The following is a 26,436-nucleotide window of genomic DNA, read 5'->3' on the forward strand; positions in this document are numbered from 1 at the left end:
AGCACTTTCGAGTGCTGGGCCTTCGTGCCTCCCTAAGTACTCTCAGGGTGCTTTCTGGTAGTCTCAAATGTGCGAACTCTATGTCCTCAGGAGCCACGCCACTAGGCTCATGCTCTCTGGCTCTGGATGTAGTACCTCTCCGTTCTGCATGGAGAGTAGGTCTTTCCTCCTGCTGAATCTGTGGGGTGCACACTGTGTCATCTCCATGATCTGCGAGTACCATGTCTGCCTCGCCCACTGTGGTGCGACCAGTATCAGTGTCATGTTGCTCGCTCTGCACTTGCTCAGCACTCTGTGCATCAGTGGTATCGGGGGAAAGGCGTAAGCAAATGTCCTTGACCAATCTATCCATAGGGCATTCCCCAGTGACCCCTCCTGGGGCTGCCTGGATGCGAAGTTTTGGCATTTTGCATTCTGGCGTGTGGCAAACAGGTCCACCGATGGTGTCCCCCACCTGTCGAACAGGCACCTTGTCTCCTGAGCATTGAGCTCCCACTCGTGGGATGCCGATGTCTGCCTGCTGAGCCAATCGGCTTGTATGTTGTCCTTCCCTGGTAGGTGTATGGCTAGCAGGTCTATCTTGAGAGGGATGGCCCATCTCCATATCTCCTGCGCCAGCGTTGAAAGCGGTGCTGACTGTGTGCCCCCCTGCTTGTTGATGTAGAACATCGCAGTGGTGTTGTCTGTTTGTATCAATACCTTGTGTTTGTACAGTCTTGTTTGAAAGGCTTTCAGTGCAAAGAAGATCGTCTTCAGTGCTAGGTAATTGATGTGCTTTGCCGCATCTGTTGTCGTCCACAGTCCCCTCACCTTGAGCTCCTCCATGTGAGCGCCCCATCCCTTCAGGGATGCGTCTGTGGTGATGGTCACTGTTGGCGTTGGGGGCGTTAGAGGCTTTCCCCTTGTTATGTTCTCCATGGTCCACCATGCCATCTCCTTCTGCACTGCGTGCGTTACAACCACTAGATCCTCCCAACCGCCTGTGGCTTGTGACCATTGCTCCTGCAGCCATTCTTGAATGGGTCTCATGTGGAGTCGTACATTTGGTACCAGGTGGATGCATGATGCCATCATGCCCATGATCTTGCTCGCAGTCCTCACTGTCCGAGCTTGTCCCTTCAGGTAGAGGCGAGTTTCCTTCACCAGCGCCCTCACCCTCTTCTCGCTGGGGAACACCTTACCCTGTAAGGTGTTGATCTGTGCCCCCAGGAAGATTTTGACCTGTTCCTGCTCCATTGATGATTTTTTCCAATGGATGGAGAACCCCAGGTTTATGAGCGTGCTCGTCACTGTATGTGCGTGCTGCTTGCATTTCTGGTATGAGTTTGCTTTCACCAGCCAGTCGTCCAGATAAGGGTATACGTGTATACCTTGCCTTCGTAGGTGTGCTGCGACTGCTGCGAGGCACTTTGTGAAAACTCTTGGTGCTGATTTTAGTCCGAAGGCCAGTGTCGTGAACTGGTAGTGGCTTTCTCCAATGGTGAACCTGAGCATGTGTTTGTGCTTTCTGTTCATTGGGATGTGCAGGTAGGCGTCTTTGAGGTCTATTGTGACCATGAAGTCCCCGGTCTGCAACTGTGGGAGCACCTCTTGCAGGGAGGTCATTTTGAATTTTTGCGTTCTTATGAATTTGTTCAGGAACCGTAAGTCTAGAATGGGCCTCATTGTCTCGTCTACCTTTGGTACCAGGAAGTACGTTGAGTATATTCCTGTGTTTCTTTCCTTGAAGGGTACCCGTTCTATGGCCTGTTTCCGCAGGAGTTCCTTCGCCTCCTCCTGAAGGCACTGCAGCTGCTTGCCTGCTAGTGGCTTTCTTTTTGGTTTTCTGCTTGTTGGTCTCCCCCTCCAATTCTATGCAGTATCCGAATTGGATAATGTTGAGGATCCATTTGTCTGATGTGATTTCTCTCCACTCTCGGAGGTAAAATCTTAATCTTCCTCCCACTGGTGTCATGTGGTCGTAGGTGTCTAGTTTGTCTTGACCCATCTGTACGTGCTGCCCCCTGGGACCTTTTTTGTGGGCGGGCACACAGAGTTTTTTGAAGTCACTTAGAGGTGGGCTGCTGCCCTCCTCTCCTATTTTGTCCCCGTCCATTTCTCCCTCGAAAGGACTGGCCTCTTTGTTGGTACTGCCAGGACTGCTTCTGCTGACCATGCTGAGCTTGCGGGTCTGACTGGTGCGTTTGCTGGAAAGCCTGGTGTGATGTACCTGGCTGGTTTCCGCCTCTCCCGCCGGGCCTCCGTGACGGGGTGCCCCTCTTGTTCCCTCTGAACTGCAATGCTCCCATGGATCTTGCTGTTTCGTTATCTTTTTTCAGTTGGCTGAGCGTTTCATCAACTGTTGTCCCGAAAAGCGTGCTGCCGTTGAACGGTGTGTTCAGGATGCTGTGTTGCACCTCCGGTTTGAAACCTGAAATCCTGAGCCAGGCGTGCCTCCTTTCCGTGACACCCATCATCATGAGCCTGCTGGCTGTGTCTGCCTCATCCAGGGCCGTCTTAAGGCAAGAATTAGCTGCGTTCTTTCCCTCTTCAACCAGCTTTTCGGCCTTCTGCCTGCCATCCTGGGGCAGGTCCTTCACCAACTGCCCCAGCCCCTCCATGATCTGGTACATGTGCCTGTTTATCAGGGCGTTGGAATTAGCCATACGCCAGTGGGTCGCGGCATTCCGTTCGATCCTTCTGCCCACCAGATCCATCCTTTTGCTCTCCTTATCCGGTGGCGGGCCCGAGGTAGTGGGTACTTTAGCCCTCCTCCTTGCTGTGGCCGTGATAATGGAGTCTGCGGAGACCGTGCCCTGAATGTAGGCTGGGTCCTTTGCGGCATGTTTGTACTTTTTCTCAGTTCTGGGAGTTCCTGCTTTGCATGTTGCGGGCTCCCTGAATGCTTCCTTCCCCTGTGCCAAGACGCTTTCGAGCATTGAGAGGAATTGGCTCCTCGTTTGCGTTGGGAGCAATGTTTCTAGAAGGAAGTCTGCTTTCTGCTTCTCTTCGTCGAGCTTGAGCTTGAAAGCTGCTGCGGCAGATTGTATCACCGAGTTGTAGGCCCCGATGTCGTCCGGCGGCGAGGGCCTCGAGGGGTAAGTGTCGACCACCTCCTCCGGGCTGTCGGTGTCGACATCGATGTAATCTACCTCCTGAAGGTCCGAGGGTGCCGACTCTGTGTCTGTCCTGCCATCCTCTTCCTCCCCATAGTTGTAACTATCGTAGGGATTCTCGTACTCCTCCTGGTCGTCGATCACCTCGACGTCCTGGTCTTGTTCCTCGGTGACTTCGGCGATCCCCTCTTCCTCCTCGACCGCCTCCACCACCGGTGGCTTGGTCTTGTGAGGGATCGTGAAGGCTTTCATCTTTGCGTCGAAATCTTTCTTCCGCTGCATGATGTTCTCCATTTCTGCCTCGAGGCGCCTTCTTTTCTTCTCCATCTCGGCCGCGTGTTCCGCGTCGGATGGGTCGGCCGCTCTCTTCGGCGGATGGCTCGTCGCCGTGCCTCTCGGAGTCGAAGGTTTCGACGTCGAACCGGATTTTGGGTCTCTGGTCGTCGTCGTCAGTTTTGGGTCTTTCTCCCTCGGCGTCGATCGATCCTTTTCGGGGACGATTTTCGACGTTTTCTGCTGATCAGCAGTCCTCGGCGCCGGGGACTCCTTCTCGGAGGATCCGCTGGGCCTGGGAGTAGTCGCGGACGCCGCCTTTTTTGGCGTCGGCGCTTTCGGGGTCTTGCCCTCGATTTTTCTAGACTCCGAGTCTCTCGGGTTCTTGGGGGCCGAAGAGTCTCCTACCTTGTCAGAAGTCTTCGTGTAATCGGTCTCTACGACCGTGTAGCTGTCGTCTTCGGCGGCAGCGTTGTCTTCTTCCTCGGAGGACATCCCCAGCTCGTAGAGTGACGGAGTCGGGGCCTTCCCCTGCAGGGCGGCGTGTGCTACCCTCTGCCTCTCTCTCACACGAAGGGTCTTCGGGGTGAAGGCGGAACAGGCGTTGCAGTCTCCGCTTTCGTGATCCACCGGTAGGCAAAGGTTGCATACCGGGTGCTGGTCCTTCTGCGCGTACTTGTGGTGGCAGTTACGGCAGAACTTGAACGGTGTGTTGTCCATCATCGAGCGTCCAGGGCCTCTCTGGTCGCGTGTTCGTCGACGGTCGAAGATCTCGATGGAAAACGCCTTATCCTTGCTGGTTTTTCGTCGATGAAGTCCCCTGGAGTCTTCAGATGACTTTTCCTCGTATTTTCTGTATTTTCTTTCTTCTTTCTCCAAAAATGTCTGGAGCCCAAATGGGAACGATCCAGACCCGACTGCGGAAAAAAAGAATCTGAAGATGGCGCCCAAGAGTGGGAGCTTCCGCAGGAAGCATGACGACGTCACCGGAAATACACCCAAGGGGGTGTGACGCCGACGCCCACCTGGGCAAAGAAAAAAAAAAGAAAAAAATAAATCTAAGAAAAGACTACGAATCCGGACCCAACCACAAGACCGCGGAATAATGCACAGCATAGTGAATCCAGAAAGATTCACGCTGCAAAACGTGGTGTACCATGGTTGGCGTGCCCATGTTGGAGCAACCAGGATGAGAGTCATCGAGTGTTGCTTTAGCTTTCTTGCCACCAGCGGAATGAGAGGCGCTGGGGGAAAAGCGTACGCAAATTTGCCTGACCAGTTCATCCATATCGCATTCCCTTGCGATTCCGGGTGAGGGAACCTGGCGGCAAAGCTTTGGCATTTTGCGTTTTCCCTTGTGGCAAACAGGTCTATCTCTGGATGACCCCACTGCTGGAAGTACGGGTGGAGTACTGATGGATGCATCTCCCACTCGTGCATTTGATGGCTGTATCTGCTGAGCAGATCCGCCATCTGATTGTCCTTGCCCGGGAGGTGTTCTGCCATGAGGAAAATGTTCCTCTGAATGGCCCACTTCCACATGCTCTGAGCCAGATGAGACAGCTGTGGCGAGTGAGTGCCTCCCTGTTTTTGGATGTAGTACATGGCTGTCATGTTGTCCGTCCGGATCAACACGACTTTATTGCACAGATGTACTTTGAAGGACTTTAGCGCCATGAATATTGATATCAATTCTAGGTAGTTGATGTGCAACTTCTGTTGCTGGGTGGACCACAGTCCCTGCACAGTGTAGTGGAGCACATGGGCTCCCCACCCTTGGAGAGATGCGTCCGTCGTTAGGATAATCTGTGGCACTGGCTCTTGGAACGGTCGTCCCTTGCAAAGGTTGTGTGGATTCCACCAATGCAGAGAGTTGTATGCCCGACCGGTCACCAACACTAGGTCTGTCAGTTGTCCCTGAGCCTGTGTCCTCTGATTTGCCAAGCATTCTTGGAGCGGACGCATGTGCAACCTCGCGTGCGGGACTATGAAGATGCAGGAGGCCATCATGCCTATCAACTGCATGAACACGCTCGCTGGTAGGGATTGTTACGGTCTGAACCTCTGGATCAGCGATTGAATTGTGTCGATCCTGACTGGGTTTGGCTGAGCCATAGCAGTCAGGGTGTTTATTGTCGCGCCCAGATACTGCCGCACATGGGCTGGTTGAAGGTGCGACTTTGGGTAGTTTAGCGAGAACCCCAGACTGTGAAGGAGGTGAATAGTGTGGGACATGTCCGCGGCGCACTGTTGTTCCGACTTTGCTTGAACAAGCCAGTCGTCTAGGTACGGGTAGACCTGTATGTTCTGCCGTCTGAGGTGCGCCGCCACTGTCGCCAGACACTTTGTAAACACTCTGGGGGCAGTAGTCACCCCGAAGGGTAGGACTTTGAACTGATAGTGCCTGTTTTGAATGGTGAACCTGAGGTATTTTCTGTGGGATGGGTGGAGTGGGATGTGGAAATAAGCATCCTTGAGGTCCAAGGTTGCTAGGAAGTCCCCTTGGTTTAGCAGTGGAAGAATTTGCTGCAGTGTCAGCATGTGAAAGTGTTCTGACAGTATATACATGTTGAGAGGGCGTAGATCCAGAATGGGTCTGAGGGATCCGTCCTTTTTTGGGATGAGGAAGTATAGGGAATAGACTCCTGTTCCTTCCTCCTCCATCGGTACGAGCTCGATTGCGCCTTTTCGCAGCATCACCACAACTTCCTGCTGCAATAAGTGCAAGTGCTCTGCCGACATAGGACGGTGTCTTGGGGGAATGTTGGGAGGAGTGGATGTTAACTCCAAACAATAACCGTACTGGATACGTTTTCTCACCCACCTGTCCGTGGTGATGGACGTCCAGACTGGCAGGAACTGCTGGAGTCTCCCCCCGACAGGTGTTGGATGGTCGTGGGGCAGTGACAGAGAGTCACTGTTTGTTGGCGGCAGAGGAACGGGAGTTGTTGTTCCCTCTGCCCCTGCCTTTGGCACTGTTACCTCTGTAACCCCCTCTACCCTGCTTGGGGTACGAGGATTGTGCACCACTTTTTGCGAATTGTGTTTGTTGACCCAACTGTCCTCTGGTAACACCACGTGCTCCTGAGCGACGAAAAGTGCTTCCCCTGAATTGTTGAGACTGAAGCGCCCCCATGGACTTAGCAGTCTCATTGTCCTTTTTAATCTTTTCCAGGGTGGTGTCAACATCTGGACCAAACAGTCTGTCTGGATTGACGGGCTGGTTGAGTATTGTAGTTTGAATATCGGGTTTAAATCCAGATATGCGAAGCCAAGCTTGTCGCCTTAACATGACGCTAGTGTTAATTCCCCTAGCCGCTGTATCCGCCACATCAAGTGCACACTTTATTGCTGCGTTTGAGATGAGCTTTCCCTCTTGTATGAGCATTTCGGCCCCTTCCTTAAACTGATCAGGTAGGTGTTGAAGGAGCTGTTCTAGGGTGTCGTAATGCGCCCTATCGTATCGTGCCAATAGTGCCTGTGTGTTTGCTATACGCCAGATATTGGCAGCTTGCGCAGCTACCCTTTTGCCGGATGCCTCAAGCACTTTCGACTCCTTGTCTGGGGGAGGAGCTTCACCCGTTGTTTGGGAGTTCGCCCTCTTGCGGGCATTGGCGACCACCAACGAATCCAGAGGCAACTGTCCCCGAATATATGCCGGGTCTCCAGGTGCTGGCCTGTATTTCTTTTCGATACGTGGGTTTACCACTCTCGCCCTGGTAGGTTCCTTAAAGATTTCTGGTGCATGTTTAAGGACACCTTTGAGCATAGGAAGTATTTTAACTGTTCTGTCTGAGACAGAGAAAGTGTCAAACAAAAAATCCTCCTCTACCGGGTCAGCATGCATGTCCACATCATGATTTGCTGCTGCCCTCTCTATCAAAGCATTAAACGCTGCTGAATCCTCTGTTGGTGATGTACGTGCCCCAAACCCTTGTGGATCTTGTACCACCTGATGTCCACCTTGGTCCCCAGTATCGCCATATGAGTCCAGTTGAACATCAGGGTCATTGTCAACTGGGAAATTGTACTGGTCATCTTGGTCATCATCCTCTCCACCTGATTGGTTGGGGGAAGGTGATGGGACTCCTTCTTGGTGGTGGCAGAACAGGTTCAACAAGGGCAGGAATGTCCTGTGCCGACCTTTTCTTTTTCAGTGGAATGACATAGGATTCCAGTGGTTGGCAAGTGATTTTCCTTTTGTAGAGTCAATTTCCCCATTTGGGCATCGATGTAATGCTCTGATTGGTCTTCAGAGGCGTGATGTCGATCCAAGCTTTTGTGCGTGGAAGTGTCCGACGTGTCAGCGATTTTCGGCACCGATCTGGGTGCAAATGCCTTCGGTGCCACCTTAGGTGGCAGAGAGTAGAGAAGCTTGGTCGAGGTCTTCGGAGGTGTGTCCACCGATTTCGGAGCCGACGGCGTGGGAGCCGTTGACGACAAAGTCTTCTCCCGAATACGTTTGAGGGAGTCGGTGACCTGCTTAGTGAAGGAAGCAGAGGGTTTAGAAACCGACGGCCGATGTTCGGTAGCGTCGGAGTCCCTCGGTGTCGACGAGTTTTCCGTCGACGAATCTTCGTTACTAACGGGTCGCGGCTCAGTTGCAGCCTTTGGCGCCGACGCCGTTGCTGCCGATCCGGCATCTTTGTGCCGATGCGTAGTGCCCCCTGTCTTCCGGTCATGGCTTTTAGTTGACTTTGACTCGACTGTGCGCTTACTGGTAGGCGCCGCAGTGGCGGCCGAAGGCGTGTCAACAGTCTTCGAGGTCCGCGCCGGAGCAACTGTGCTTGACACTTGATGGACGTCCTTCTTAGAGGATGATTCCTTGGGCACCTTTTGCGGCGCTGTCGACTCGACAGCCTTAGTCGACTTCTGTGGGCCGGAGGTCGACGGAGTCGATGAAGGAGCAGGCTTTGCTATTTTTTGTTGGACGTCGGCCATTTTAGGTTTTGTCGAATCCGATGGTTTCGATTTTGATGGGACGTCGGCCATCTTTGGTGCCGTCGAATCCGAAGGTTTCGGTTTGGATACGTGTAATGGCGGCTCCGCGTGATGTCCATTGCCGGGCCAGAAGGCGGGGCCGGGGATAGCGGTGCTGGGTCGTGGGTAAGGCCGAGTGGCGATCCCGTGACCTGAGCCTGAGTCATGTAGCTTTCGGGGCATAGCTCTTCCTCTGAGCTATCTTCCGCGGCCCCATAAACTTCGCCGTCGTCCCCTACCTCCTCGACGTATTCAAGGTCCAGGGCCTGTCCTTCGACTTGTTCTTCGGGCTCCGCCTCGACCTCCGTCGACGGTGGAGAAATCTGAAGATGATGGCTACCGCCTTCTTCTGCGGGGTCGTCGAATATGTCGTCGGGTGCCAGGGCCGCTCGCTGGGCCTCGAGGCGCGCCGCGCGCCGATGCTTGAGCGTCTTCTTTGACCTGAATTTTGAACAGGCCATGCAGTTTTCCTCGTTGTGGTCCGGCGAGAGGCATTTATTACAGACCGGATGCACATCGATATGTGGATATTTGGATCCACAGACGGGGCAGAACTTGAACGGGCTCCGCTCCATGTTAAGTTCGTCGGGGTCTTGCTGCGACGAGAGGGCCTCGATGTCCGAAGAGTTACTAGACTCCGCAGATTCCGGCTCAGAGAGTCGGAGGATGCTCGAGACCGTACGCAAACAATACCGACGCAGGTAACGAAGGCCTTTTGGCCTTAAGAACAAAGTTTTTCGGTTCCGACACGGAGACGTCGAAACCACATCCAAACCCAATGGCGGAAAAAAACAATCTGGGGATGGAGTCGATGCCCATGCGCACTGTAGTCCAGGGGAGGAGCCACCTATCTCGTGATACTTCGAAGACTCTTCCAGGACAACAATGTGCAATCATCCGGACCCAACACTAGGCGGCGATCTATGCAATAGATATGAATTTAGCAGCCCACATGCCTCGAACAGTGGTCATTCCTAAACTGGGAAAGGACCCTATAGAGTGTGCCTCCTACCGCCCTATCTCTCTGCTTAACGTGGACCTGAAGATATTCACCAGTATTTTGAACTCCCGCCTGGCCCCCCACATGCAAGGCCTGGTGGACCCAGACCAATCAGGTTTTATCCCAGACCGCAATTGCGGTGATGGGGCTTGACGATTATGGCACTTACTGGACAAGACGCAACGAACCGAGACCCTGGCGCTTCTCCTATCGGTGGATGCCGAAAAGGCATTTGACCGGGTCCATTGGCCCGATCTGCAAAAGGTTCTCTGCCGCTTCGGGCTCAGGGGGCGATATCGGAAATGGGTATGTTGCGTGTATACTGGTCCACAGGCCCGCATTCGGGTCAATGGGGTGTTCTCTCGTCCCTTTCAGACTGGACGCGGCACGAGGTCGGGGTGTCCCCTTACTCCCCTCCGCTTCGCACTCTATATGGAGCTGTTCACCGAAAGTGTCCGCCAAATCCCGGCGATCACTGGGATACATATGGGAGATAGGGACCACAGGATCTTGTTGTACGCCGACAATGTGCTCCTTTTCCTAACCAACCCATTGCTATCTCTCCTCCCTCTGCTGGCGGAGGTCGAGGCCTTAAGTGTGGCGTCAGGCTTTAAAATCAACTTGAAAAGGACTCGAGCTTTGAGCCTCACGCTGCCAGCGGGGGAACACCACCAACTATTGTTGCACTTTCCATTTTCATGGGCTGCTAGCGACATTATTTACCTGAGGCTCCGGGTTTTTTCAACCACTGCGAAGACTTCCCAGGTGAACTCTTCGGAAGCATTGGCCAAGGTCCGCCACAAACTGAACAGTTGGAAGAAACATGCCCTTTCATGGCTGGGCAAGATAGCAGCCGTCAAAATGACGATTCTGCCCCATCTGCTCTACATTATGCAGACACTCCGCCTATGTCCACCACCTACGACACTGGCTCAAATGCAGCAACTCATCAATAGCTTCATTTGAGGAGGGGGGAAAGAAGCCGCACATGGCTAGTCACCTCAAGTACTGGAGGAAGGACGAAGGGGGCCTTGATGTCCCCCGTCTCGGGCGCTACTACGAGATGGCGTAGCTGCAGTGGATGATAGAATGGTACCAACTAGAGTCCGAAAAACATTGGTGCTTCATGGACAGAGGTGTAGCAGGGATCCACATTTGGAAGGTCCCCTGGCTCCCTCGGCGTCACCGCCCACGGGGCGTGTACATCCCCCCCAGTCCTACGCGCTACTATGAAGGTGTGGGACAGTGTTCAGGAGAGGTGTCAGCTGTCCTCGGCCATGTCACCCTTGCCCCCCTTCATCGGGAAACCCAGACTTCCCCCGGCTTTAGTAGGGAACGCCTATTTGAAATGGCAAGAAGCAACTGTAAGCGTATAGGTGACCTTTTGATGAACAGGGAATCCTGGATTTTCCCCGGTTGGTAGCCCACTATGGGATCCCAAGGACGCGTACTGGCAGTATTTCGCACTGCGCCACTGGGTCACAGAACCCCAGGTCTGTCTGCATGCAGGTCGGCTCCTCATCTCAAACAAACGCCTCCTGTCAGATATCTATGTTTTTCTCAACAAGGCAAAGATTCAGGCTAAATCCGCAGCGCAGGTGGGAATCTGAGTTGGGTTGGGAGTTCTCACCCAAAGATTGGGTGGACATTATTCACAGGGCCCGGGCATCATCTTGCAGTACCTCGGGGAAGGAAATGCTCCTAAAAATTGTGGACTATTGGTATTACAGCCCGGTGCGGGTCGCCAAGTGGAAGCCTCGCAGCAGCGACCTCTGCTGGCGCCAATGCGGGCAAGCGGGTACAGTGTCCCACATTCTCCGGCATTGCCCTAAGATACAGGCATTCTGGGGAACTATTGTGCCCTTAATTGATCACATATACCAGACAGAACTCCCTAGATTCCCTAGGTACATACTGCTGGGTCTACCCAACCCTCTCACATACCCTCTCCGGTCCTGTAGGGGCAGGGCAATCACTTTAGCGTTGGGGCGGCCAAGCAGGTTCTCTTGGCAAAACGGGGCACGGCCGACATCCCGACTAAATTAGATTGGTTGTACAAACTGTGGGAAGTGGTGGGGATTGAAAGGATCAATGCGGGGATCAACCTCGCACATTGCCTATATTCGACAAGACCTGGGAGTCCACTGTGGCGTACTTATCCTCAGAGTCCATTGAGCTTACTTGCCCCCGATATTTAAAGGTCCTGAGATTCCCCACGACTCCTCTAACGGACCAGCAACTCCACCTGAAGGAAACACAGCCCTAGATCCCCATCAAGTCCTATCTCGAGTTGTGGGTGGCTACCTATCCTCTCCCTCTCCTGCATCTCTTGGGCTTCACTTTCTTCTAATCTCTTTTCTCTTTCTCTCTTCCCTTAATAATGTTTGACATTGACTCAGATGTTCCCCGCCGTTCAGTGGTAGTAGGTGGGTGTATTGTTCTAGCTTGTTGCATACTCAATAAAAACGACTTAAACCATAAACCAACTTGAATGATAATCCATTTTACCTCTTGCTGGATGAGAGCAAGAAAGCGTAAAAAACAGCATACAGTTAATAAAAACAAGTTAATTTAAACACTACTACTAATACTTAAAAAGCTACTCCTCCCGCCAAGCATGCCGAAACAGCCTCGTTTCTTTGGACACATTCCCTGGCTGACTCCGCACACACAGAGCATAGAGTGAGAATCCACGAGATCACTTGGCCCTGCCATTAGAACATTGTCACAACAAAACCTGCTATTTACAAATGGAACAAATGTGACAAGGAGCACAATAAAAAAATAACAACAAAGATGGCTCCCTCTGGGTTAACACTGTTTCAAATTAAGCCAATCTTAAAATCAATATGCTAAGGAAGGTCACCATTGAAAAGACACCCCATATCATCTAATGAGGCAGGGTTACCTTGTTTGAGGGCAATACGACCCTACAGGCCATGTCCCATGTCAGCGAGAACATCACAGGCATAAAGTTGGTGACAAAGGGTTTGTGTCGTCCGCCCTCCTCCTTACTGAGAATATAAACCTGCATGAGAGAGATAGGCAGGGAATCAGAAAACAGAGTAGTGAAACAAAGAGTAGGCTATGTATTTCCCCCCCTTCTAGGTAAGAATATCTCAGAAAACGACGAATCCCAAAACCTTTCTTGACTACCATATTAAACAAGCATTGGAAATGCAATAGGTCTCGGATTTATTTGAGTTAGAGCTAATGGCATTGTAAATGGCAATGTCTTTTAGCCATGTGTTATGGAGTGTATGCATGTGGTGTGTAGTGGAATTATGTGGTTTGGATTGGAATTGTTCACCCTACACACTCACACACTGTTTACCCTGCACACTCACACACTGTTCACCCTGCACACTCACACACTGTTCACCCTGCACACACACACTGTTCACCCTGCAAACACACACTGTTCACCCTGCAAATACACACTGTTCACCCTGCAAACACACACTGTTCACCCTGCACACACACACTGTTCATCCTACACACACACACACTGCTCACCCTACACACTCTCACACTGCTCACCCTGCACACTCACACACTGTCACCCTTCACACTCACACACTGCTCACCCTACACACTCACACACTGCTCACCCTACACACTCACACACTGCTCACACTCATACACTGCTCACCCTACACGCTTCACACACTGCTCACCCTGCACGCTCACACAATGTTCACCCTGCACGCTCACACACTGTTAACCCTGTATACTCACACACAGCTCACCCTGCACGCTCATACACTGCTCACACTACACACTCACACACACTCTGCCCTCAACAGCTCTCTGCCCTCAACTGCACTCTGCCCTCAACAGCACACAGCACTCTGCCCTCAACAGCACACAGCACTCTGCACTCAACAGCACACAGCACTCTGCACTCAAAAGCACACTGCCCTCAACAGCACACGGCACTCTGCCCTCAACAGCACACAGCACTCTGCCCTCAACAGCACTCTGCACTCTGCCCTCAACAGCACTCTGCACTCACACAATGTTCACCCTGCACGCTTACACACTGTTAACCCTGCATACTCACACACTGCTCACCCTGCACGCTCATACACTGCTCACACGACACACTCACACACTGCTCACCCTACGTAATGCGAAAAGACCTAGCTCTGCCCTTTGGCCTGTGCTTTAATCGTACAGTAGGTTGTGAGTAGTTGCGCTTGATTGGTTGAGGCGTCCCCTCCTTGCTGCTCCCCTCACAAAGGGCCGGCTGCCTCAATGAAGCTCCCAAGACACGTGCTCAGCTGTTCTTTGTTTGAGCTCCTGTGTGTCAGTGCACCGTGTAAGCGCACAAGCATACCCTGCTCTCTCTGGAACAGTCACTCTGCACTCTGCCCTCAACACTCTGCCCTCAACAGCACTCTGCCCTCAACAGCACTCTGCCCTCAACAGCACACAGCACTCTGCACTCAACAGCACACAGCACTCTGCCCTCAACAGCACACAGCACTCTGCCCTCAACAGCACACTGCCCTCAACAGCACACAGCACTCTGCACTCAACAGCACACAGCACTCTGCACTCAACAGCACACAGCACTCTGCACTCAACAGCACACAGCACTCTGCACTCAACAGCACACAGCACTCTGCCCTCAATAGCACACATCACTCTGCCCTCAACAGCACTCTGCACTCTGCCCTCAACAGCATGCACTCAACAGCACACAACACTCTGCCCTCAACAGCACACAGCACTCTGCACTCAACAGCACACAGCACTCTGCACTCAACAGCACGCAGCACTCTGCCCTCAACAGCACTCTGCCCTCAACAGCACTCTGCACTCTGCCCTCAACAGCACTCTGCACTCACACAATGTTCACCCTGCACGCTCACACACTGTTAACCCTGCATACTCACACACTGCTCACCCTGCACGCTCATACACTGCTCACACTACACACTCACACACTGCTCACCCTACGTAATGCGAAAAGACCTAGCTCTGCCCTTTGGCCTGTGCTTTAATCGTACAGTAGGTTGTGAGTAGTTGCGCTTGATTGGTTGAGGCGTCCCCTCCTTGCTGCTTCCCTCACAGAGGGCCGGCTGCCTCAATGAAGCTCCCAAGACACGTGTTCAGCTGTTCTTTGTTTTAGCTCCTGTGTGTCAGTGCACTGTGTAAGCGCACAAGCATACCCTGCTCTCTCTGGAACAGTCACTCTGCACTCTGCCCTCAACAGCACTCTGCCCTCAACAGCACACAGCACTCTGCCCTCAACAGCACACAGCACTCTGCACTCAACAGCACACAGCACTCTGCACACAACAGAACACAGCACTCTGCACACAACAGAACACATCACTCTGCCCTCAACAGCACTCTGCACTCTGCCCTCAACAGCATGCCCTCAACAGCACGCAGCACTCTGCACTCTGCCCTCAACAGCACTCTGCCCTCAACAGCACTCTGCCCTCAACAGCACTCTGCCCTCAACAGCACTCTGCCCTCAACAGCACTCTGCCCTCAACAGCACTCTGCCCTCAACAGCACTCTGCCCTCAACAGCACTCTGCCCTCAACAGCACTCTGCCCTCAACAGCACTCTGCCCTCAACAGCACTCTGCCCTCAACAGCACTCTGCCCTCAACAGCACTCTGCCCTCAACAGCACTCTGCACTCACACAATGTTCACCCTGCACGCTCACACACTGTTAACCCTGCATACTCACACACTACTCACCCTGCACGCTCATACACTGCTCACACTACACACTCACACACTGCTCACCGTACGTAATGCGAAAAGACCTAGCTCTGCCCTTTGGCCTGTGTTTAATCGCACAATAGGTTGTGAGTAGTTGCGCTTGATTGGTTGAGGCGTCCCCTCCTTCCTGCTCCCCTCACAGAGGGCAGGCTGCCTCAATGAAGCTCCCAAGACACGCGTTCAGCTGTTCTTTGTTTTAGCTCCTGTGTGTCAGTGCACCGTGTAAGCGCACAAGCATACCCTGCTCTCTCTGGAACAGTCACTCTGCACTCTGCCATCAACACTCTGCCCTCAACAGCACTCTGCCCTCAACAGCACTCTGCTCTCAAAAGCACACAGCACTCTGCACTCAACAGCACACAGCACTCTGCACTCAACAGCACACAGCACTCTGCACTCAACAGCACACAGCACTCTGCACTCAACAGCACACAGCACTCTGGTCTCAACAGCACACAGCACTCTGCCCTCAACAGCATCTGCACTCTGCCCTCAACAGCATGCACTCAACAGCACACAGCACTCTGCCCTCAACAGCACACATCACTCTGCACTCAACAGCACACGGCACTCTGCACTCAACAGCACACGGCACTCTGCCCTCAACAGCACTCGGCACTCTGCCCTCAACAGCACTCGGCACTCTGCCCTCAACAGCACTCGGCACTCTGCCCTCAACAGCACTCGGCACTCTGCCCTCAACAGCACTCGGCACTCTGCCCTCAACAGCACTCTGCACTCTTCCCTCAACAGCACACAGCACTCTGCCCTCAACAGCACTCTGCCCTCAACAGCACTCTGCCCTCAACAGCACTCTGCACGCAACAGCACTCTGCACGCAACAGCACTCTGTACTCAACAGCACACAACAATCTGCACTCAACTGCACACAGCACTCTGCCCTCAACAGCAGTCTGCCCTCAACAGCAGTCTGCACTCAACAGCAGTCTGCACTCAACAGCAGTCTGCACTCAACAGCAGTCTGCACTCAACAGCAGTCTGCACTCAACAGCAGTCTGCACTCAACAGCAGTCTGCACTCAACAGCAGTCTGCACTCAACAGCAGTCTGCACTCAACAGCAGTCTGCACTCAACAGCAGTCTGCACTCAACAGCAGTCTGCACTCAACAGCAGTCTGCACTCAACAGCAGTCTGCACTCAACAGCAGTCTGCACTCAACAGCAGTCTGCACTCAACAGCAGTCTGCACTCAACAGCAGTCTGCACTCAACAGCAGTCTGCACTCAACAGCAGTCTGCACTCAACAGCAGTCTGCACTCAACAGCAGTCTGCACTCAACAGCAGTCTGCACTCAACAGCACACAGCACTCTACACTCAACAGCACACAGCACTCTGCACTCAACAGCACACAGCACTCTGCACTCAACAGCACACAGCACTCAACAGCACACAGCACTCAACAGCACACAGCACTCTGCACTCAACAGCACACAGCACTCTGCACTCAACAGCACACAGCACTCAACAGCACACAGCACTCAACAGCACACAGCACTCAACAGCACACAGCACTCTGCACTCACCAGCACACAGCACTCAACAGCACACAGCACTCAACAGCACACAGCACTCTGCACTCAACAGCACTCTGCACTCAACAGCACTATACACTCAACAGCACTCTGCACTCAACAGCACTCTGCCCTCAACAGCACTCTGCCCTCACACAATGTTCACCCTGCACGCTCACACACTGTTAACCCTGCATACTCACACACTACTCACCCTGCACGCTCATACACTGCTCACACTACACACTCACACACTGCTCACCGTACGTAATGCGAAAAGACCTAGCTCTGCCCTTTGGCCTGTGTTTAATCGCACAATAGGTTGTGAGTAGTTGCGCTTGATTGGTTGAGGCGTCCCCTCCTTCCTGCTCCCCTCACAGAGGGCAGGCTGCCTCAATGAAGCTCCCAAGACACGCGTTCAGCTGTTCTTTGTTTTAGCTCCTGTGTGTCAGTGCACCGTGTAAGCGCACAAGCATACCCTGCTCTCTCTGGAACAGTCACTCTGCACTCTGCCATCAACACTCTGCCCTCAACAGCACTCTGCCCTCAACAGCACTCTGCCCTCAACAGCACTCTGCTCTCAAAAGCACACAGCACTCTGCACTCAACAGCACACAGCACTCTGCACTCAACAGCACACAGCACTCTGCACTCAACAGCACACAGCACTCTGCACTCAACAGCACACAGCACTCTGGCCTCAACAGCACACAGCACTCTGGCCTCAACAGCACACAGCACTCTGCCCTCAACAGCACACAGCACTCTGCCCTCAACAGCATCTGCACTCTGCCCTCAACAGCATGCACTCAACAGCACACAGCACTCTGCCCTCAACAGCACACATCACTCTGCACTCAACAGCACTCTGCCCTCAACAGCACTCTGCCCTCAACAGCACTCTGCACGCAACAGCACTCTGTACTCAACAGCACACAACAATCTGCACTCAACTGCACACAGCACTCTGCCCTCAACAGCAGTCTGCACTCAACAGCAGTCTGCACTCAACAGCAGTCTGCACTCAACAGCAGTCTGCACTCAACAGCAGTCTGCACTCAACAGCAGTCTGCACTCAACAGCAGTCTGCACTCAACAGCAGTCTGCACTCAACAGCAGTCTGCACTCAACAGCAGTCTGCACTCAACAGCAGTCTGCACTCAACAGCAGTCTGCACTCAACAGCAGTCTGCACTCAACAGCAGTCTGCACTCAACAGCAGTCTGCACTCAACAGCAGTCTGCACTCAACAGCAGTCTGCACTCAACAGCAGTCTGCACTCAACAGCAGTCTGCACTCAACAGCACACAGCACTCTACACTCAACAGCACACAGCACTCTGCACTCAACAGCACACAGCACTCTGCACTCAACAGCACACAGCACTCAACAGCACACAGCACTCAACAGCACACAGCACTCTGCACTCACCAGCACACAGCACTCAACAGCACACAGCACTCTGCACTCAACAGCACTCTGCACTCAACAGCACTATACACTCAACAGCACTCTGCACTCAACAGCACTCTGCCCTCAACAGCACTCTGCCCTCACACAATGTTCACCCTGCACGCTCACACACTGTTAACCCTGCATACTCACACACTACTCACCCTGCACGCTCATACACTGCTCACACTACACACTCACACACTGCTCACCGTACGTAATGCGAAAAGACCTAGCTCTGCCCTTTGGCCTGTGTTTAATCGCACAATAGGTTGTGAGTAGTTGCGCTTGATTGGTTGAGGCGTCCCCTCCTTCCTGCTCCCCTCACAGAGGGCAGGCTGCCTCAATGAAGCTCCCAAGACACGCGTTCAGCTGTTCTTTGTTTTAGCTCCTGTGTGTCAGTGCACCGTGTAAGCGCACAAGCATACCCTGCTCTCTCTGGAACAGTCACTCTGCACTCTGCCATCAACACTCTGCCCTCAACAGCACTCTGCCCTCAACAGCACTCTGCTCTCAAAAGCACACAGCACTCTGCACTCAACAGCACACAGCACTCTGCACTCAACAGCACACAGCACTCTGCACTCAACAGCACACAGCACTCTGCACTCAACAGCACACAGCACTCTGGCCTCAACAGCACACAGCACTCTGGCCTCAACAGCACACAGCACTCTGCCCTCAACAGCACACAGCACTCTGCCCTCAACAGCATCTGCACTCTGCCCTCAACAGCATGCACTCAACAGCACACAGCACTCTGCCCTCAACAGCACACATCACTCTGCACTCAACAGCACACAGCACTCTGCCCTCAACAGCACACAGCACTCTGCCCTCAACAGCACTCGGCACTCTGCCCTCAACAGCACTCGGCACTCTGCCCTCAACAGCACTCTGCACTCTGCCCTCAACAGCACTCTGCACTCTGCCCTCAACAGCACACAGCACTCTGCCCTCAACAGCACACAGCACTCTGGCCTCAACAGCACACAGCTCACTGCACTCAACAGCACACAGCTCACTGCACTCAACAGCACACAGCACTCTGCACTCAACAGCACACAGCACTCTGCACTCAACAGCACTCTGCACTCTGCACTCAACAGCACTCTGCACTCTTCCCTCAACAGCACACAGCACTCTGCCCTCAACAGCACACAGCACTCTGCCCTCAACAGCACTCTGCACTCTGCCCTCAACAGCACTCTGCACTCTGCCCTCAACAGCACTCTGCACTCTGCCCTCAACAGCACTCTGCACTCTGCCCTCAACAGCACTCTGCACTCTGCCCTCAACAGCACTCTGCACTCTGCCCTCAACAGCACTCTGCACTCTGCCCTCAACAGCACTCTGCACTCTGCATTCAACAGCACTCTGCACTCAACAGCACTCTGCACTCTGCATTCAACAGCACTCTGCACTCAACAGCACTCTGCTCTCAAAAGCACACAGCACTCTGCACTCAACAGCACACAGCACTCTGCACTCAACAGCACACAGCACTCTGCACTCAACAGCACACAGCACTCTGCACTCAACAGCACACAGCACTCTGGCCTCAACAGCACACAGCACTCTGGCCTCAACAGCACACAGCACTCTGCCCTCAACAGCACACAGCACTCTGCCCTCAACAGCATCTGCACTCTGCCCTCAACAGCATGCACTCAACAGCACACAGCACTCTGCCCTCAACAGCACACAGCACTCTGCACTCAACAGCACACGGCACTCTGCCCTCAACAGCACTCGGCACTCTGCCCTCAACAGCACTCGGCACTCTGCCCTCAACAGCACTCTGCACTCTGCCCTCAACAGCACTCTGCACTCTGCCCTCAACAGCACTCTGCACTCTGCCCTCAACAGCACTCTGCACTCTGCCCTCAACAGCACTCTGCACTCTGCCCTCAACAGCACTCTGCACTCTGCCCTCAACAGCACTCTGCACTCTGCCCTCAACAGCACTCTGCACTCTGCCCTCAACAGCACTCTGCACTCTGCATTCAACAGCACTCTGCACTCAACAGCACTCTGCACTCTGCACTCAACAGCACTCTGCACTCAACAGCACACAGCACTCAACAGCACACAGCACTCAACAGCACACAGCACTCAACAGCACACAGCACACAGCACTCAACAGCACACAGCACTCAATAGCACTCTGCACTCAACAGCACACAGCACTCTGGCCTCAACAGCACACAGCACTCTGCCCTCAACAGCACACAGCTCACTGCACTCAACAGCACACAGCACTCTGCACTCAACAGCACACAGCACTCTGCACTCAACAGCACTCTGCACTCTTCCCTCAACAGCACACAGCACTCTGCCCTCAACAGCACACAGCACTCTGCCCTCAACAGCACTCTGCCCTCAACAGCACTCTGCCCTCAACAGCACTCTGCCCTCAACAGCACTCTGCCCTCAACAGCACTCTGCCCTCTGCCCTCAACAGCACTCTGCACGCAACAGCACTCTGCACGCAACAGCACTCTGCACGCAACAGCACTCTGCACGCAACAGCACTCTGTACTCAACAGCACACAACAATCTGCACTCAACTGCACACAGCACTCTGCCCTCAACAGCACACAGCACTCTGCCCTCAACAGCACTCTGCACTCTGCCCTCAACAGCACTCTGCACTCAACAGCACTCTGCACTCAACAGCACTCTGCACTCAACAGCACTCTGCACTCAACAGCACTCTGCACTCAACAGCAGTCTGCACTCAACAGCAGTCTGCACTCAACAGCAGTCTGCACTCAACAGCAGTCTGCACTCAACAGCAGTCTGCACTCAACAGCAGTCTGCACTCAACAGCAGTCTGCACTCAACAGCAGTCTGCACTCAACAGCAGTCTGCACTCAACAGCAGTCTGCACTCAACAGCAGTCTGCACTCAACAGCAGTCTGCACTCAACAGCAGTCTGCACTCACCAGCACTCTACACTCACCAGCACACAGCACTCTACACTCAACAGCACACAGCACTCTGCACTCACCAGCACACAGCACACAGCACTCTGCACTCAACAGCACTCTGCACTCAACAGCACTATACACTCAACAGCACTATACACTCAACAGCACTCTGCACTCAACAGCACTCTGCACTCAACAGCACACAGCACTCTGCCCTCAACAGCACTCGGCACTCTGCCCTCAACAGCACTCGGCACTCTGCCCTCAACAGCACTCGGCACTCTGCCCTCAACAGCACTCTGCACTCTGCCCTCAACAGCACTCTGCACTCAACAGCACTCTGCACTCAACAGCACACAGCACTCTGCACTCAACAGCACTCTGCACTCAACAGCACACAGCACTCTGCACTCAACAGCACACAGCACTCAACAGCACACAGCACTCAACAGCACTCTGCACTCAACAGCATCTGCACTCTGCCCTCAACAGCATGCACTCAACAGCACACAGCACTCTGCCCTCAACAGCACACAGCACTCTGCACTCAACAGCACTCTGCCCTCAACAGCACTCTGCCCTCAACAGCACTCTGCCCTCAACAGCACTCTGCCCTCAACAGCACTCTGCCCTCAACAGCACTCTGCCCTCAACAGCACTCTGCCCTCAACAGCACTCTGCACGCAACAGCACTCTGCACGCAACAGCACTCTGTACTCAACAGCACACAACAATCTGCACTCAACTGCACACAGCAGTCTGCACTCAACAGCAGTCTGCACTCAACAGCAGTCTGCACTCAACAGCAGTCTGCACTCAACAGCAGTCTGCACTCAACAGCAGTCTGCACTCAACAGCAGTCTGCACTCAACAGCAGTCTGCACTCAACAGCAGTCTGCACTCAACAGCACACAGCACTCTGCACTCACCAGCACACAGCACTCAACAGCACACAGCACTCTGCACTCAACAGCACACAGCACTCAACAGCACACAGCACTCAACAGCACACAGCACTCAACAGCACACAGCACTCAACAGCACACAGCACTCAACAGCACACAGCACTCAACAGCACACAGCACTCAACAGCACACAGCACTCTGCACTCAACAGCACTATACACTCAACAGCACACAGCACTCTGCACTCAACAGCACTATACACTCAACAGCACACAGCACTCTGCACTCAACAGCACACAGCACTCTGCACTCAACAGCACACAGCACTCTGCACTCAACAGCACACAGCACTCTGCACTCACCAGCACACAGCACTCAACAGCACACAGCACTCTGCACTCAACAGCACACAGCACTCAACAGCACACAGCACTCAACAGCACACAGCACTCAACAGCACACAGCACTCAACAGCACACAGCACTCTGCACTCAACAGCACTCTGCACAATACAGCACTCTGCACAATACAGCACTCTGCACTCAACAGCACTCTGCACTCAACAGCACTCTGCACTCAACAGCACTCTGCACTCAACAGCACTCTGCACTCAACAGCACTCTGCACTCAACAGCACTCTGCACTCAACAGCACTCTGCACTCAACAGCACACAGCACTCTGCACTCACCAGCACACAGCACTCAACAGCACACAGCACTCTGCACTCAACAGCACACAGCACTCAACAGCACACAGCACTCAACAGCACACAGCACTCAACAGCACACAGCACTCAACAGCACACAGCACTCAACAGCACACAGCACTCTACACTCAACAGCACACAGCACTCTACACTCAACAGCACACAGCACTCTGCACTCAACAGCACTATACACTCAACAGCACACAGCACTCTGCACTCAACAGCACTATACACTCAACAGCACACAGCACTCTGCACTCAACAGCACTATACACTCAACAGCACACAGCACTCTGCACTCAACAGCACACAGCACTCTGCACTCAACAGCACACAGCACACAGCACTCAACAGCACACAGCACTCAACAGCACACAGCACTCAACAGCACTCTGCACTCTGCCCTCAACAGCACTCTGCACTCAACAGCACTCTGCACTCAACAGCACTCTGCACTCAACAGCAGTCTGCACTCAACAGCAGTCTGCACTCAACAGCAGTCTGCACTCAACAGCAGTCTGCACTCAACAGCAGTCTGCACTCAACAGCAGTCTGCACTCAACAGCAGTCTGCACTCAACAGCAGTCTGCACTCAACAGCAGTCTGCACTCAACAGCAGTCTGCACTCAACAGCAGTCTGCACTCAACAGCAGTCTGCACTCAACAGCAGTCTACACTCAACAGCACTCTACACTCAACAGCACTCTGCACTCAACAGCACTCTGCACTCAACAGCACTCTGCACTCAACAGCACTCTGCACTCAACAGCACTCTGCACTCAACAGCACACAGCACTCTGCACTCAACAGCACACAGCACTCTGCACTCAACAGCACACAGCACTCTGCACTCAACAGCACACAGCACTCTGCACTCTACAGCACACAGCACTCTGCACTCAACAGCACACAGCACTCTGCCCTCTACAGCACTCTGCCCTCTACAGCACTCTGCCCTCTACAGCACTCTGCCCTCTACAGCACTCTGCCCTCTACAGCACTCTGCCCTCTACAGCACTCTGCCCTCTACAGCACTCTGCCCTCTACAGCACTCTGCCCTCTACAGCACTCTGCCCTCTACAGCACTCTGCCCTCTACAGCACTCTGCCCTCTACAGCACTCTGCCCTCTACAGCACTCTGCCCTCTACAGCACTCTGCCCTCTACAGCACTCTGCCCTCTACAGCACTCTGCCCTCTACAGCACTCTGCCCTCTACAGCACTCTGCCCTCTACAGCACTCTGCCCTCTACAGCACTCTGCCCTCTACAGCACTCTGCCCTCTACAGCACTCTGCCCTCTACAGCACTCTGCCCTCTACAGCACTCTGCCCTCTACAGCACTCTGCCCTCTACAGCACTCTGCCCTCTACAGCACTCTGCCCTCTACAGCACTCTGCCCTCTACAGCACTCTGCCCTCTACAGCACTCTGCCCTCTACAGCACTCTGCACTGTACAGCACTCTGCACTGTACAGCACTCTGCACTGTACAGCACTCTGCACTGTACAGCACTCTGCACTCAACAGCACACATCACTCAACAGCACTCTGCACTCAACAGCACACATCACTCAAAAGCACTCTGCCCTCAACAGCACTCTGCCCTCAACAGCACTCTGCCCTCAGCAGCACTCTGCCCTCAGCAGCACTCTGCCCTCAGCAGCACTCTGCCCTCAGCAGCACTCTGCCCTCAGCAGCACTCTGCCCTCAGCAGCACTCTGCCCTCAGCATCACTCTGCCCTCAGCATCACTCTGCCCTCAGCAGCACTCTGCCCTCAGCAGCACTCTGCCCTCAGCAGCACTCTGCCCTCAGCAGCACTCTGCACAATACAGCACTCTGCACTCAACAGCACTCTGCACTCAACAGCACTCTGCACTCAACAGCACTCTGCACTCAACAGCACTCTGCACTCAACAGCACTCTGCACTCAACAGCACTCTGCACTCAACAGCACTCTGCACTCAACAGCACTCTGCACTCAACAGCACTCTGCACTCAACAGCACTCTGCACTCAACAGCACTCTGCCCTCAACAGCACTCTGCCCTCAACAGCACTCTGCCCTCAACAGCACTCTGCCCTCAACAGCACTCTGCCCTCAACAGCTCACAGCACTCTGCACCCAACAGCACACAGCACTCTGCACTCAACAGCACACAGCACTCTGCACTCAACAGCATACAGCACTCTGCACTCAACAGCACACAGCACTCTGCACTCAACAGCACCTAATGCTTATAGAGTGGTCTGTATTCCGGTTTGTACGGAGGACACATGGGTTGTCGACAAAGGGAAAGAAGGAATGGAAAGCAACAAAAGTGCCCAAACGCCTTGGATGGCATCCCTATGAGGCAAAAAGGGGCCTCGGAGAGGCTCTGTGGCACTGGCATACGTATAGTGTACAGGGGCCACTTTTTACAGACGCCTCACCTTGAATCCAACTGGTACAGAGTTTGAGGAGGATAGCATAACCTCACAGCGATCACACAATGAGCCAATGGAGAGCCCAGGATTGAAACTGAACATGGGGCCAACACTGGGGTTTAAGATGCCAAGGAAAAAGGCACAGGTGGGATTAAATGCACAGAATGCTCGTACATTTATTGTTTAAGCGCTGAGGTATTTCACAGGTACGGAGTAAGTGTTAGGAGGCTCAGGCAGGAAGGGTAGGGTTCACTTCATCCAGTGGGTTCTCTACTGTGTAACCCAGACACCAGGCTAGAGGTAATTTGTTAAAGCTTTTGCAATAAATTATAAGAAACACACCTCTGAGAAGCACCAACATTTTTTTTTTCATTTGAAGCACTGATACCCAGTAAATACCCAATACAGGAGATAACAACAATATTGAAGTAAAGTAAAGGACTGGGATGCGGCCGTGCAGGAGGGACTAGCACAGAGTTCAGGTCTGGGAAGGTTATTGACGGAGGACGAGTGTCTGCTCACAATTTGGAAGGCGTGTGGGGCCCTTGGGTTTCTGTGGCTGAATACATGATTTTGTTTAGTTGTGTCTAAATATGTTTTCCTGTCCGTAGAGCCTCCCCCTGCACCCGAACAACGCACGCAGAATAAATTATTATCTTGAAATAATATCACTGTAAGTAATCTCTGTGACCCCCCCCCATTTCTCACATGTGGTCCTGTTTTAGATCTAAAATAACCTTTTTTTATGGATGTTACGTTAAAGCAAATATATTTCTCTGCAAATTGTCTGTAATCGACACTCACACACCACTCAGAAAATTAAATCAAAGGAAAACGCAATTGAAAACAATCTGTTTAAAGAATTTTTCTGGGGCATCAGGGCAAGGTCTCTGCAGAACAAAGCTGGGTGGAATCAGTGTGCGCAATATATAATTGTACTACTGTGACTGGTATGGTAGAATTGCTGCAGCTGATACAGTGGAATTCTTGATCCGGAGTTCGTCCGGCTTCTTGCCCCGTTCACCTTTTCAGCAGTGTTTAAAAAGCTCCATTTGTGCCCGTGCCGGGTGGCAGAGGGCATCTAAATACCACGCCTACTTGCCTCTGGCAGCTTTGCCGAGGGGGTTGTGTCTCCTCCCTGCTGCTTGTCGCTATCAGCTGCCATTTGTTGGAGGGCTGCCCACCCAGCTGTGCAGAACGGGATCTGACAAATTAGGCTTGGAAGGAGCCACTCATAGACGGCTGGGGGCTGCTTGCTGCTGGGCTCAGGCACACTGGGTGCGTCGGTGGGGCCGTGCAGGAGGGACTAGCACGGAGTTCAGGTCTGGGAGGGTTAGTGACGGAGGACGAGTGTCTGCTTACAGGTTTAAAGGCGCGTGGGGTTCTCTGCTTT

General features: G+C 53.3%; 1 protein-coding gene across 1 annotated transcript in view; it reads right to left on the reverse strand.

Moving 5' to 3' along the window:
- The window catches only part of TUFM (Tu translation elongation factor, mitochondrial), a 210,473-nt gene that overhangs the window by 8,639 nt on the left and 175,398 nt on the right, over positions 1-26,436 (reverse strand). The window contains exon 10 of the mRNA XM_078652266.1: positions 12,257-12,376. Coding sequence (XP_078508392.1) covers positions 12,257-12,376 — 120 coding nt within the window. The remainder of the gene's footprint in view (positions 1-12,256; positions 12,377-26,436) is intronic.

This window comes from Lissotriton helveticus, chromosome 7, assembly GCF_964261635.1.
Source record: "Lissotriton helveticus chromosome 7, aLisHel1.1, whole genome shotgun sequence".
In the NCBI taxonomy this organism is placed as follows: Eukaryota; Metazoa; Chordata; class Amphibia; order Caudata; family Salamandridae; genus Lissotriton; species Lissotriton helveticus.